At 42.7% G+C, this 14,638-nt stretch overlaps 1 protein-coding gene across 3 annotated transcripts in view; it reads left to right on the top strand.

Moving 5' to 3' along the window:
• Positions 1 to 14,638, top strand: part of ttyh2 (tweety family member 2) — a 122,975-nt gene that overhangs the window by 98,780 nt on the left and 9,557 nt on the right. For 2 of the 3 annotated variants that reach the window (XM_021576244.3, XM_021576242.3), the window contains exons 6-8: positions 137 to 209; positions 7,102 to 7,171; positions 7,329 to 7,384. In XM_021576244.3, the coding sequence (XP_021431919.2) occupies positions 137 to 209; positions 7,102 to 7,171; positions 7,329 to 7,384 (199 nt within the window). Of the gene's footprint in view, positions 1 to 136; positions 210 to 7,101; positions 7,172 to 7,328; positions 7,385 to 13,620; positions 14,034 to 14,638 lie in introns of those variants that run through there. The other variant, XM_090212860.1, reaches the window with a different exon arrangement.

The following is a 14,638-nucleotide window of genomic DNA, read 5'->3' as shown; positions in this document are numbered from 1 at the left end:
ACATCATCTTTGATTATCACATCCTTGATGACCACAGATTTCTAATGTTTTGTGGCCAGTGTTATAGTTATTCTACTGTGTTATGTTATTAACAGTGTTATAATACCCACAATTCTGTCTCTGTGTGTCCCTGCAGGATGATGGTGTTTGGGGTGCTGACGTTGATCCTGAGCTGGGCGTCTCTGGGAGTTGACCTTGCCACAGCTGTGGTGAGTGACTGTGACTCCAAGGCCTGTGTCCCAAATGGAACCGTATACAGTGCATTCGGAAAGTATTCAGACCCCTTCACTTTTTCCACATTTTGTCATCAAATTTATTTATGAAGCCCTTTTTACATTAGCTGATGTCACAAAGTGCTATACAGAAACCCAGCCTAAAACCCCAAACAATGCAGATGTAGAAGTTGACTAGGAACACCTCCCTAGAAATGCAGGAACCAAGGAAGAAACCTAGAGAGGAACCAGGCTCTGAGGGGTGGCCAGTCCTCTTCTGGCTGTGCCGGGTTGAGATAATAACAGTACATGGCCAAAATGTTCAAACGTTCATAGATGACCAGCAGGGTCAAATAATAATAATAATCAGAGTGGTTGTAGACTGTGCAACAGGTCAGCACCTCATGAGTAAATGTTGGTTGGCTTTTCATAGCCGAGCATTCAGAGTTAGAAACAGCAGGTGCTGTAGAGAGAGAGAGAGAGTGGAAAACAGCAGGTCCGGGACAAGGTCAGGATTTCATAGCCGGAGGCAGAACAGTTGAAACTGGAGCAGCAGCACGACCAGGTGGACTGGGGACAGCAAGTAGTCATCAGGCCAGGTAGTACTGAGGCATGGTCCCAGGGCTCAGGTCCTCCGGGAGAGGAGGGAGAGAGAGAGAGAGAATTAGAGGGAGCATACTTAAATTCACACAGGACACCGGATAAGACAGGAGAAATACTCCAGATATAATAGACTGTACCCTAGCCCCTCAACACAAACTATTGCAGCATAAATACTGGAGGCTGAGACAGGAGGGGTCGGGAGACACTGTGGCCCTGTCCGACGATACCCCCGGACAGGGCCAACCAGGAAGAATATAACTTTGCCAAAGCACAGCCCCACACCACAAGAGGGATATCTTCAACCACCAACGTACTACCCTGAGACAAGGCTGAGTATAGCCCAAGAAGATCTACCCCATGGTTGAGTGGCCTGCTCTAGGAATAAACTTGGTGGTTCCAAACTTCTTCCATTTAAGAATGATGGAGGCCGCTGTGTTCTTGGGGACCTTCAATGCTGCAGACATTTTTTGGTACCCTTCCCCCAGATCTGTGCCTCGATACAATCCTGTCTCGGAACTCTACGGACAGTTCCTTCTACCTCATGACATGTTTTTTCCTCTGACATACATGTACACTGTCAAATATGGGATATTTTTTCAAGACCTCTGCTATCTGCCCTGTCATGCTGTCAATTAACTTCTGGGCCACATTCTGACTGATGGCAGCCCGTTCTTGCATAATCAATGCTTGGAGTTTGTCAGAATCTGTGGGTTTTTGTTTGTCCACCCACCTCTTGAGGATTGCCCACTGTTCTCAATGGGATTAAGGTCTGGGGAGTTTCCTGGCCATGGACTCAAAATATCAATGTTTTGTTCCCCGAGCCACTTAGTTATCACTTTTGCCTTATGACAAGGTGCTCCATCATGCTGGAAAAGGCATTGTTCGTCACCAAACTGTTCCTGGATGGTTGGGAGAAGCATGGCATATAGTTCACATCATTTTCATGCTCATCAAACCATTCAGAGAGCATTCATGCCTTGTGGATGAGGTCATTTTCATCCTATGGGGGCATAGCCATGGTAGCCAAAATAATGGCCTGCCCAGCATTTTTAAACATGACTCTAAGCAGGAACCACACCTGTATGGAAGCACCTGCTTTCAATATACTTCATTTACTCAAGTGGTTTCATTATTTTGGCAGTTATGATATGATATTGGGCCTACATATACAACAGTCTTCACTCTGTCCAGCTTGTTAACAGTCATTGAAAAAAATCTATGTATAGAGGACCATTTTTTGCCCCTATGGGCCCTGATCAAAAGTTGTGCACTATGTAGGGAATAGCGTGCAATTTCTGAAACAACTCAGGACCATGTCTATGTCCATATCCAACTGTTACTGCTACTGTGCTAATCAATTCTTACCATGGCTGACAGCTAAGACGAATTGCTTTGGGGCCATGATTGTTCACACTCACTTTGAAAGTGTGTCTGTCTTTGTGTGCCTGTGCGAGTCTGAGAGAAATCACATTAAATAGCTTTCCGTCAGAAATCCTTAGGGATATGCCTTCATATATGCTCTGAATACGTAACCACAACGTGTTCACATGAAGCCATAATGCATCTACATAGACAAGTACTACTGCTGTCTAAAAAAGTGTCATTGGAATCCCGTGTCTTGGATCAGATTAAACCAGGTATGAAAAGATATTGAGGAGAAAGAGTTAGAGAGAGAAAAGGGCAGCAGGAAAAGGAGGAGAAACCAGGTTACATTTAGTTACCAGAGGTTTGAAATCTGAAGGTTATTGGTGCCTACCCTTGTTTCATCCTTCATCCTCCTGGGAACTAGTCCCTCTCTCTCCTGAAGGTTTTGATCATCACTACCTATCAGCTGTGAATTAACTTAATATAACTCAACCCCATAACTACTACTAAACAGCTGTTACAGTAACCAGTAAACCAGATCATGAGTCATCATTTATAAAACCAACTGGTCAATGATGTTATGTCAGGGATTATGTGATGAATGATGGTCCTATTCAAGTCTTGAAATTCCATCACATTTCAAATGAGAGCGATTACTCATATGACTGTATCTCTGTTTATATCCTGGAGAATCTGAATGCATGTGAATTTCTGGTTTGAATACAGGAAGATGAATAGATGCTGCTGTGTTTGAGTCACCACATGCCTAAGGCTCGTCGTGTTCCCTTTCTCTTTAGTTTGTTTGTTGTTGTTCCCCCCCACATTTGACTTGGGGCTGTGGATCATGGAAAATGCATAGTGCATAAGGCAAAGGGCTAGTTGCTGAACGCAGGCTACAATCGAACTGAAAGATTCCAAGTCAATATTGCATGTTTTATTTTAGGCTGTAGTTTAGGTTGAGACTTCAAGGCTGGGTTTGATCATACATGCACGTACGCACACGCACACACACATCTCATTTAACTGGGCCACACCATGCAGCCAGGCCTGGATACAGCAGCTCATAGCTTTCTATTAGATCTACAGTGCCTACTCTGCTTCCTCTCAATGAGGTGTTAATATAATACATTTTTAAAAATCACAAATAATATTTTATATTATTAATTTCAAACAACGGCATTAGCATGAGAAGAACTTACCTGTCCAAAATGATGTCCTCTCCGTTCAAAAAATATTCTTCCATTTGGGAATCGCTAAATGAATCGTCCTCCAACAATCTCTGTCTCACTTTCCTGATCAATTTCTTCTAAAATTGTGTGTACATCTGTATATCTAGACTTAGATTTAGCTTTCCCTGACTTAGTCGCCATAATGATTGATATACAGTGCCTTGCGAAAGTATTCGGCCCCCTTGAACTTTGCGACCTTTTGCCACATTTCAGGCTTCAAACATAAAGATATAAAACTGTATTTTTTTGTGAAGAATCAACAACAAGTGGGACACAATCATGAAGTGGAACGACATTTATTGGATATTTCAAACTTTTTTAACAAATCAAAAACTGAAAAATTGGGCGTGCAAAATTATTCAGCCCCTTTACTTTCAGTGCAGCAAACTCTCTCCAGAAGTTCAGTGAGGATCTCTGAATGATCCAATGTTGACCTAAATGACTAATGATGATAAATACAATCCACCTGTGTGTAATCAAGTCTCCGTATAAATGCACCTGCACTGTGATAGTCTCAGAGGTCCGTTAAAAGCGCAGAGAGCATCATGAAGAACAAGGAACACACCAGGCAGGTCCGAGATACTGTTGTGAAGAAGTTTAAAGCCGGATTTGGATACAAAAAGATTTCCCAAGCTTTAAACATCCCAATGAGCACTGTGCAAGCGATAATATTGAAATGGAAGGAGTATCAGACCACTGCAAATCTACCAAGACCTGGCCGTCCCTCTAAACTTTCAGCTCATACAAGGAGAAGACTGATCAGAGATGCAGCCAAGAGGCCCATGATCACTCTGGATGAACTGCAGAGATCTACAGCTGAGGTGGGAGACTCTGTCCATAGGACAACAATCAGTCGTATATTGCACAAATCTGGCCTTTATGGAAGAGTGGCAAGAAGAAAGCCATTTCTTAAAGATATCCATAAAAAGTGTCGGTTAAAGTTTGCCACAAGCCACCTGGGAGACACACCAAACGTGGAAGAAGGTGCTCTGGTCAGATGAAACCAAAATTGAACTTTTTGGCAACAATGCAAAACGTTATGTTTGGCGTAAAAGCAACACACCATCCCCACTGTCAAACATGGTGGTGGCAGCATCATGGTTTGGGCCTGCTTTTCTTCAGCAGGGACAGGGAAGATGGTTAAAATTGATGGGAAGATGGATGGAGCCAAATACAGGACCATTCTGGAAGAAAACCTGATGGAGTCTGCAAAAGACCTGAGACTGGGATGGAGATTTGTCTTCCAACAAGACAATGATCCAAAACATAAAGCAAAATCTACAATGGAATGGTTCAAAAATAAACATATCCAGGTGTTAGAATGGCCAAGTCAAAGTCCAGACCTGAATCCAATCGAGAATCTGTGGAAAAAACTGAAAACTGCTGTTCACAAATGCTCTCCATCCAACCTCACTGAGCTCGAGCTGTTTTGCAAGGGAGGAATGGGAAAAAATGTCAGTCTCTCGATGTGCAAAACTGATAGAGACATACCCCAAGCGACTTACAGCTGTAATCGCAGCAAAAGGTGGCGCTACAAAGTATTAACTTAAGGGGGCTGAATAATTTTGCACGCCCAATTTTTCAGTTTTTGATTTGTTAAAAAAGTTTGAAATATCCAATAAATGTCGTTCCACTTCATGATTGTGTCCCACTTGTTGTTGATTCGTTCACAAAAAAAATACAGTTTTATATCTTTATGTTTGAAGCCTGAAATGTGGCAAAAGGTCGCAAAGTTCAAGGGGGCCGAATACTTTCGCAAGGCACTGTATATATATATATATATATATGTAACATGCGTTGCTCCTTCCGGTATGAAACTTCAATGGCGAATGACCCTCTTTACACCGGAGTTTACTACATGTGTTGGTCTTCCAACACATACACATTACATATTGCCGTTTACCTCAGCTCATTGGCTATCTACCCAGCTAGATTTCAAGACGATCAGTGGTCATTGGGTTAAAATAGTCAATCAACGAAACAGCGGTCATATCATTGGTGCACAATGATGTCATTACTTGTTGTCTTCAAATTGGTTTCTTTCAGTCAAATGACCCATCAGGTTTGGTTGTGTTACAAACAAACCAGTTGATTGCAATGAAACCAAACATGACTGGAAAAGTCACGTTTAGTGTGTGTATTTACATTGAATGCGTCGTCAAAAATGGAATGAGACGGAATTCACGACACAAGCGGTTCACAAAATGTTTCGTGTTTGGCTATAAAAATAGATTTTATCAAACAAAAGACCATTCATTGTGTAACAATGAGCATTGGGATTGCAAACAGAGGAAGATCGTCAAAGGTAAACAATTTATTTTATTGCAGTTTGTGATTTTGTTGAACCTGTGCTGGTTGAAATAGTTGTTTTTTATGGGTCTCTATCCTCAGATAATCGCATCGTATTCTTTCGCAGTAAATCCTTTTTTCAATCTGACAACGCAGTTGGATTAGCAAAATTCTAGGCTTTCGAAACATGTGACACACTTGTATTTTCATGAATGTTTAATATGACTATTTATGTAGCGATCACCGTATGTTGTCGAATTTCATCCCGGGTTCGGTGCAGAGAGGTTAAGGGCTTGTAAGTAAGTATTTCACGGTAAAGTCTACACTTGTTGTATTCGGCACATGTGACAAATAAAGTTTGATTTGATTACGGCCGGTTGTGATACACACGCATGCGCACACGCTCCCAGGCACAGAGAAGGATTATATAGTAGATACTATATCATTCACAAATCTAGGATCAGGCCCCCCTTGACAATGTAATCATTGATACCCCCTCCCTTGGAATGGAAGAATGGAATGAATCTATCTGATCATCTTGGAACAAACAATGTGAAGAGAATGGTGTAGAATCAGGAAGTGGCACACCATAGAGCACCCCTGTGATTTGTTCCAAACATAAGCATCCTGACCTCAGTTTGCCTCTAAGCAACCCAGGCTTGTGTTTATAGGCCCAAAAAAAGTGTGTGTGTGTGTGTGTGTGTGTGTGTGGATGTGTTTAACTATTCTTGTGGGGACCAGAAGTCCCCACAAGAATAGTAAACAAACAAAAAGTCACCACAAGGTCAAATGCTATTTCTAGGTGGTTTAGGATTAAGGTTAGAATTAGTGTTAGGGTTAGAATGACGTTAAGGGTCACTGTTAGGAGCTAGGGTTAGTTTAAGGGTTAGGAGCTAGGGTTAGGGTTAGGTTTTTGGTTTAAGGTTAGGGTTTAGGTTTAGGTTAGGGTAGGAGTACAGGTTAGGGGTTAGAGAAAATAGGATTCTGAATGGGACTGAATTGTGTGTCCCCACAAGGTTAGCTGTACACGACTGTGTGTGTATGTGTTGTTGCTGATGCTGCAGTTGTTGTGATGTTGTGACACTAATGAAGGGAGGGAAACTCCTGTCATCTGGAGTAAAAGAACACCGGGGCACATAATACATTAATGCATAATGAATTCCTTCACAAGAATAATTATAGACGGAGCAGAACGGCCGGTATGAAGCACACACACAAACACACTCTCTCTCTATAGGCTTTATGGAACAATATACTCACAAACAGTTGGATTTGGAGAAGAGGCAAAATAGGCAGCTTTTCATCTGTGGTATATAGAGGCTCATTAGTTGAACCCCGAGAGACCTGTACGTATTCCTATTAGTTTTGTGGTTTTTAAAAATGTCCTTTCTTCTTGTGTTCAGGGCACCAGTGACTTCTGTGTGATCCCAGACAAGTTCATCATGAACCAGACCAAGGACCTGATCAGTTCTGGTGAGTTAAAGACAAGCTATGCTTTTGATGTCACTTTAATGAACCTGTAATTACAAGGTGTTTATACCCACCCCGGGCTGTAATCACATTATACTTAAAGAGATCAATGTAATTGCTAAGTCTTTCTGACTTGTTGGTGTCTCCCTGTTCTCTACAGATATAGTGCATTACTACCTGTACTGCAGCCAGACCCTCCCCAACCCATTCCAGCAGGTAATACTCATCACCAGCAGCACCAGGTCAATGATACCTGCTTTGACCTTTCTGTCTCCCTGTTTCTATCTGACCTCTTTCTGTCTCTTTCTCTCTACCTTTATCCCCTTCTGTATTGTACTCACACTCTCTCTGTCGCTCCCCCCTCCTCCTCCATCCCTCCATCCCTCCCTTATGGTGTTCAGTAAGGTCTCCAAGAAGGAGAGGTGGTTTTTAGGTCAGGGCAGTGAGAAGTAGTCATTCTCTCTCCAGCCTCAGCTAGCTCCATAACCCAGTAGAGTTCAGATCCTATTATGCTGTGCTTGTAGACATGCCCCGAAGGTTCAAGAAAATGCAGCAACAGAGTGCAGGGAAGTGTTACCCAGCCTGCTCAGTCAGCACACATTCACCTGAGTATGGAAGCAGAGATCGCTCACTGAGACACACATACACTCACAGTTATTGGATCGTAGACATGCCACTGAGACAAATTCTGAAAATGTTTAGATCAAAGGAGATCAATTATGGCTGCTGCTATGGTTGCTAGTTTGGGGTAATTGACTGTCTCGCTTCCATTAAGGACTGTCTGTGCCATTGGGCACTCATTGTCCCAGTCTATTTTGTAATGGTTGGGGACACTCAAACTGTTGTTTTGATTTACTGTGATGTGACAGGTTAACCCATTAATGATGTTAGATGTTGTTTGATGGTTTAAATCTACACCGCAAATTCTCCAGTGTTAAAAATCATAGCAAAATGAACACAGTGTTAAAACGACACTGAAAGTGTTGCGACTGTGGCAGGGTCTCCTCTGGAAAATGTGTTAGCATGGCGCAGTGGTCTAGGGCACTGCATCGCAGCTGTGCCACCAGAGACTCTGGGTTCGAGCCCGGTCTCTGTCGCAGCCGGCCGCGACCGGGAGGTCCATGGGGCGACGCACAATTGGCCTAGCGTAGTCCGGGTTAGGGAGTGTTTGCGACTCCTGTGGCGGGCCGGGTGCAGTGCACGCTAACCAGGTCGCCAGGTGCATGGTGTTTCCTCCGACACATTGGTGCCGCTGGCTTCCGGGTTGGATGCGCGCTGTGTTAAGAAGCCGTGCGGCTTGGTTGGGTTGTGTTTCGTTGATGGAGAGCCGCATGCAGGCGGCTAGATGCTCTCCCTGCAGTCTGTTCCTCAAGTCTGTTTTGACCTGCAATAACAGAAAGAACAATAAGAGAAGGGAGAGGGACAAAGAGGATCTACTTTCACATTTAAATGTTCTTACTCGTTTCATTGCAGAGAAGTCCCTCTTACAATTAACGGAAGACACTGTTATAGTCAGTGGAATTTCTGCCAACTGGCTAAGGCAGGGGTAGAGCTGCCCCCACTCAAATTGCGAGGCCAGCTTTGTCATTGCCGTCAGCTGATTCAACCCCTGAAATACATGAAAAACTAAAAGATGTACAGCATTAAAGAAGAGCCAACAGAGTGGTAGTTCAACAGGAAAAAGGGTTGGTCAAAACTGGCCTAAAATGTTCTCTTCAAAAGATTGTCACACTCATTCGATACTGTGAATGCTCCAACTAGCACATGTTGCTTGTAAGAGGGCCACTCTTGGAGCACAGCAGCCTCTGGCGCTTGCACAAACTGCCTGGTGAGGAGGATCAGGTTAACAGTGTTTATCCTCTCACTGGAGAACGCAGACTGAGTTCCCAACACACTGGAGGCCCCCAGAATCTCCAGGTGTTGGAACCTCTGTTCTAGGCTGTCCTGGAGGCCCCCAGAATCTCCCGGTGTTGGAACCTCTGTTCTAGGCTGTCCTGGAGGCCCCCAGAATCTCCAGGTGTTGGAACCTCTGTTCTAGGCTGTCCTGGAGGCCCCCAGAATCTCCCAGTGTTGGAACCTCTGGTCTAGGCTGTCCTGGAGGCCCCCAGAATCTCCAGGTGTTGGAACCTCTGGTCTAGGCTGTCCTGGAGGCCCCCAGAATCTCCAGGTGTTGGAACCTCTGGTCTAGGCTGTCCTGGAGGCCCCCAGAATCTCCAGGTGTTGGAACCTCTGGTCTCGGCTGTCCTGGAGGCCCCCAGAATCTCCAGGTGTTAGAACCTCTGGTCTCGGCTGTCCTGGAGGCCCCCAGAATCTCCCGGTGTTGGAACCACTGGTCTAGGCTGTCCTGGAGGCCAACAATATATGGATCCATGACCTAATTACAGCACAAAGCAGAAAATAAGTGATTAAGAGCTGCTTGTTTTAGTTTATCAAACACAATGTAACATTGGTTTCATCACAACATTTGAAAATAAATGTTTTTACCTCCTCTCTAAACCCAGCTCAGAACTGCTTCCTGGTCTTGGTCTCCACCTGGCCTCTCCCTCTCCTCCTCCTTGATGTTGAATGCGCCCAGACCCATTGGGACATGGAGGTCCTGGTGGAGTTAGCTCAGAAATGACCCCTGGGAATCACCAGAATGTTTTATGGCGAGGAGTGATGCCATTGTCACAGGGACCTACAGCAAAAGAGTTGTTTTGCTTGAAGTAATTATAATGAAGTGTCAGAAGTTCTTAAATATTTCATTGAGTAGTGCTGTCCTTTGACTCTGTTAAACTGAGACATTTGCCCTTGTTTGAACATGAAGATAGAAAAGAATGTACCTGCTCTTTTATGGGCAGGAAGTTTACATCCTCTAATTGGAATATAATTTGAAATCCACATCAGGTGAGGCAGCACGTCCGCCAGCAGGTAAAGTGCTGCCACAAATCTGTAGAGTTAGAAAAGTTTGTCACTCAACAATGATACATCAATTGACAATACAAAACAGGTTTTAAAAGCCATATCGTGGACCACTCAAATAGAGTTTTGAGACACGGAAAGCAGTAATAACAACATAGTACATTATTTAATTTGGAGTCCACTATAATCTACAATACATCTAGGCCTACCTGTACGTGGCACAGAAAGCGTAGAGCAGGGATGCAAACTGGTGAGGGCCCTAAAGGTGACACATTTTTGGGACACTGAAACACGCAAAGAGTTAAATACAGTGCCTTGCGAAAGTATTCGGCCCCCTTGAACTTTGCGACCTTTTGCCACATTTCAGGCTTCAAACATAAAGATATAAAACTGTATTTTTTTGTGAAGAATCAACAACAAGTGGGACACAATCATGAAGTGGAACGACATTTATTAGATATTTCAAACTTTTTTAACATACAAAAACTGAAAAATTGGGCGTGCAAAATTATTCAGCCCCTTTACTTTCAGTGCAGCAAACTCTCTCCAGAAGTTCAGTGAGGATCTCTGAATGATCCAATGTTGACCTAAATGACTAATGATGATAAATACAATCCACCTGTGTGTAATCAAGTCTCCGTATAAATGCACCTGCACTGTGATAGTCTCAGAGGTCCGTTAAAAGCGCAGAGAGCATCATGAAGAACAAGGAACACACCAGGCAGGTCCGAGATACTGTTGTGAAGAAGTTTAAAGCCGGATTTGGATACAAAAAGATTTCCCAAGCTTTAAACATCCCAAGGAGCACTGTGCAAGCGATAATATTGAAATGGTAGGAGTATCAGACCACTGCAAATCTACCAAGACCTGGCCGTCCCTCTAAACTTTCAGCTCATACAAGGAGAAGACTGATCAGAGATGCAGCCAAGAGGCCCATGATCACTCTGGATGAACTGCAGAGATCTACAGCTGAGGTGGAAGACTCTGTCCATAGGACAACAATCAGTCGTATATTGCACAAATCTGGCCTTTATGGAAGAGTGGCAAGAAGAAAGCCATTTCATAAAGATATCCATAAAACGTGTCGTTTAAAGTTTGCCACAAGCCACCTGGGAGACACACCAAACATGTGGAAGAAGGTGCTCTGGTCAGATGAAACCAAAATTGAACTTTTTGGCAACAATGCAAAACGTTATGTTTGGCGTAAAAGCAACACAGCTGAACACACCATCCCCACTGTCAAACATGGTGGTGGCAGCATCATGGTTTGTGCCTGCTTTTCTTCAGCAGGGACAGGGAAGATGGTTAAAATTGATGGGAAGATGGATGGAGCCAAATACAGGACCATTCTGGAAGAAAACCTGATGGAGTCTGCAAAAGACCTGAGACTGGGACGGAGATTTGTCTTCCAACAAGACAATGATCCAAAACATAAAGCAAAATCTACAATGGAATGGTTCAAAAATAAACATATCCAGGTGTTAGAATGGCCAAGTCAAAGTCCAGACCTGAATCCAATCGAGAATCTGTGGAAAGAACTGAAAACTGCTGTTCACAAATGCTCTCCATCCAACCTCACTGAGCTCGAGCTGGTTTGTAAGGAGGAATGGGAAAAAAATTTAGTCTCTCGATGTGCAAAACTGATAGAGACATACCCCAAGCGACTTACAGCTGTAATCGCAGCAAAAGGTGGCGCTACAAAGTATTAACTTAAGGGGGCTGAATAATTTTGCACGCCAAATTTTTCAGTTTTTGATTTGTTAAAAAAGTTTGAAATATCCAATAAATGTCGTTCCACTTCATGATTGTGTCCCACTTGTTGTTGATTCTTCACAAAAAAATACAGTTTTATATCTTTATGTTTGAAGCCTGAAATGTGGCAAAAGGTCGCAAAGTTCAAGGGGGCCGAATACTTTCGCAAGGCACTGTATATATATATATGTGTGTGTCACGATCGTCTGTAGAATTAACGGACCAAGGCGCAGCTAACGTAGAGTTCCACATGTTTAATAAGTGAAACTGAGCAAAACAATACAGAACAAACGAAACGTGCCGTCAATGCAGTGTTCACAGGCACTACACAAAAACAAGATCCCACAACAAACAGGTGGGAAAAGGCTGCCTAAATAGGATCCCCAATCAGAGACAACGATAGACAGCTGCCTCTGATTGGGAACCATACCAGGCCAACATAGATATAACAAAACTAGAATGCACACCCTAGTCACACCCCGACCTAACCCCAAAATAGAGAATAAATTATCTCTAAGGTCAGAGCGTGACAATATGCTTTAAAACGCTAATTTCTAGTGACTTTTAGGCTGGATCCCATCTTGAAATTCAGGTTTTAACTGTACTAATTAAACAACAAAGAATATGATCTACATGATCAGTGTCTGTATATAAAATAAAAAGTGGATAATGTGAACCAAACTCATAGCAAAAAATTAAGGAAAGCAATCCAATGTTATTTGTTGCCTAGACTTTACTGTGAAAGACACGCAAGTCCAGAGAAAAAACAATACACTAATATTGCAGTTAGCTATGACAGCCTTTATAATAGAACGCTTGTGACCACATACATGTTTGTTCCCCAAGTGCTATATTAACATCTTAAAGTAGAAATAGAAGTAAATAAAAAGGCATTCTATTTTTGCTCTATTATTGTGGCCACTATAGTAGACATTGATTTAAGGGCACAAGGCTACATGTGTGCAAAAATAACGTTCACTGAGTAAAAGATAAAGTAATCCCCCCTCACTCACACAAAAGTGTTACAGTATGATGTCAAGTTCAACATAAAAGCAATATCTTTGGGCTACACTTCGTGTTATTACATTGTACACTTTCTGCCTGTACTACAATGTGCTAGCAGCAGAGCATTAGACCCTTTGTTGGCATAATTGATCTTTCAGGCAGAGAGTGCATCTGGCATACCCCTTTTTATCCACCTTATTGAAAAAGAAGGAAAGTGTGTGGTGTTCCTTTTCACCTCTATTGGCATCCAGCTTACGCTAGGCCCAGCTCCAGCTACACTTGATCCCTGAATCCACTTGTTTAACAAGCAATGCCTAATGTTCACCTAATTCTCTCATTCTGAAAATTAACCACATAGAGGGAATACATTTCTTCATAGATAGTAGTTAGTTCATTAGCTAGCTAACTATTTAACATTTCACACAGATTGCCAGGGTCCAGTGAGAAACTAATGTTATAGCTTGAGGAACGGAAAGGAGACGTATACCAGTTAATACTATAGCTAATTGGTTCCTCGAGCTAACGCTGCTAACGTTACCTCATCTAATGTTAAAATGTTAATTCAGAAAATTTTCACACCGTAAACTCAATTATTTGATCAGCTAATGTTGCTCAACATTTCTCTGGCTAGCTAATGGAGAATTCGATCCAGCTACTGTAGAAAGATACTTAACAATGCTAACAATTCTTGTTCCACCACACTTGCTTCCTCACCTCAAACTTTCCAAATGCCAGTTATTTTTCGGTTACAGCTCATGAAGTATGCTTCATCACCTTCTCATCTCCGTCTCCAGGCTTGTCACCTACCTCTTCGTTTCGCTGAGATCAGCCACGGCCAGGTTCTGGGACAGCCAGCGAACATCCTTTACTTCCTGCAAAATACAGTTATTTTGAGTGTAGATGCAGTAGGTAAACAAGATGAGACCAGAGTAGCCAAGCGAAGGAGTGTGATACATAATCTCATGTAGGGGACATCAGCAAATCAGGCCAGAGCAAGATGGTGGGCAGGACAAGCCACAGACACCATCCACGGGAAGGCATCCTTTAGCTGTTTTGACACACCACTATGTTGTCCTGTTTGAAGATGAGAAAAATGATTTGTATCACAAGACATAGTGTAAATGGTAGCTTCAGTCTTTACTAAGTCTTTCTTAACAAAACGATAACTCTCTTATAAAATAAAATCGGTATTTCCCTTCTAAACTGGGTAGGTATGGGTTTTGTTCTATTTTTATTGTCATCTTTTGTCATTTTTCTTCGCCAACGGTCATAATGTAATGTCCATCCTTTTTCTCAACGTCTTTCTCTTTTTTCCCAGGCCTTCCGTTAACCAGGGCAACTCTCCCATTGGCCACAGCCTAACAAGCAACCTTATTGGTCAAAACTTAAAACTAAACAAACCTATTCACTTGTAAATGACCAATTAATTATAACAAATCAACTCAATACTTGGTTCTACCACGGGTATTACATAAGACTTAGTGTTGTGTCCATACCAGTCATCACCACAGCCCCATCAGTGCCCAGGTCGTACAATCTCTCTGTTGGTATCTTTTTGATGTGCAGCACCTCCTTGATGGTGGCAACGATGGTGTCTGCCTGGCCATCAGGGACTGACACCAGGTCCAGGAACTAGTTTTAAAGGTGTCCCTCTTGGTCCATGTATCTAGAAAACATACACAAATCCATAAACCATTTCATTATTACTCATGGATGCAGTGTGACTGTAGAATATCACTATTCAAAATAATGTTGTAACTCTTATTGAAATATAAACCTGACATGTAAATCCAGATGCTTATTAGTTGCCAC

This window comes from Oncorhynchus mykiss, chromosome 20 (genome assembly GCF_057628025.1).
Source record: "Oncorhynchus mykiss isolate SJ-2025 chromosome 20, ASM5762802v1, whole genome shotgun sequence".
Lineage (NCBI taxonomy): Eukaryota > Metazoa > Chordata > Actinopteri > Salmoniformes > Salmonidae > Oncorhynchus > Oncorhynchus mykiss.
Note: the sequence above shows the minus strand (reverse complement) of the source record. Positions and strands in the feature narration are given on the sequence as shown.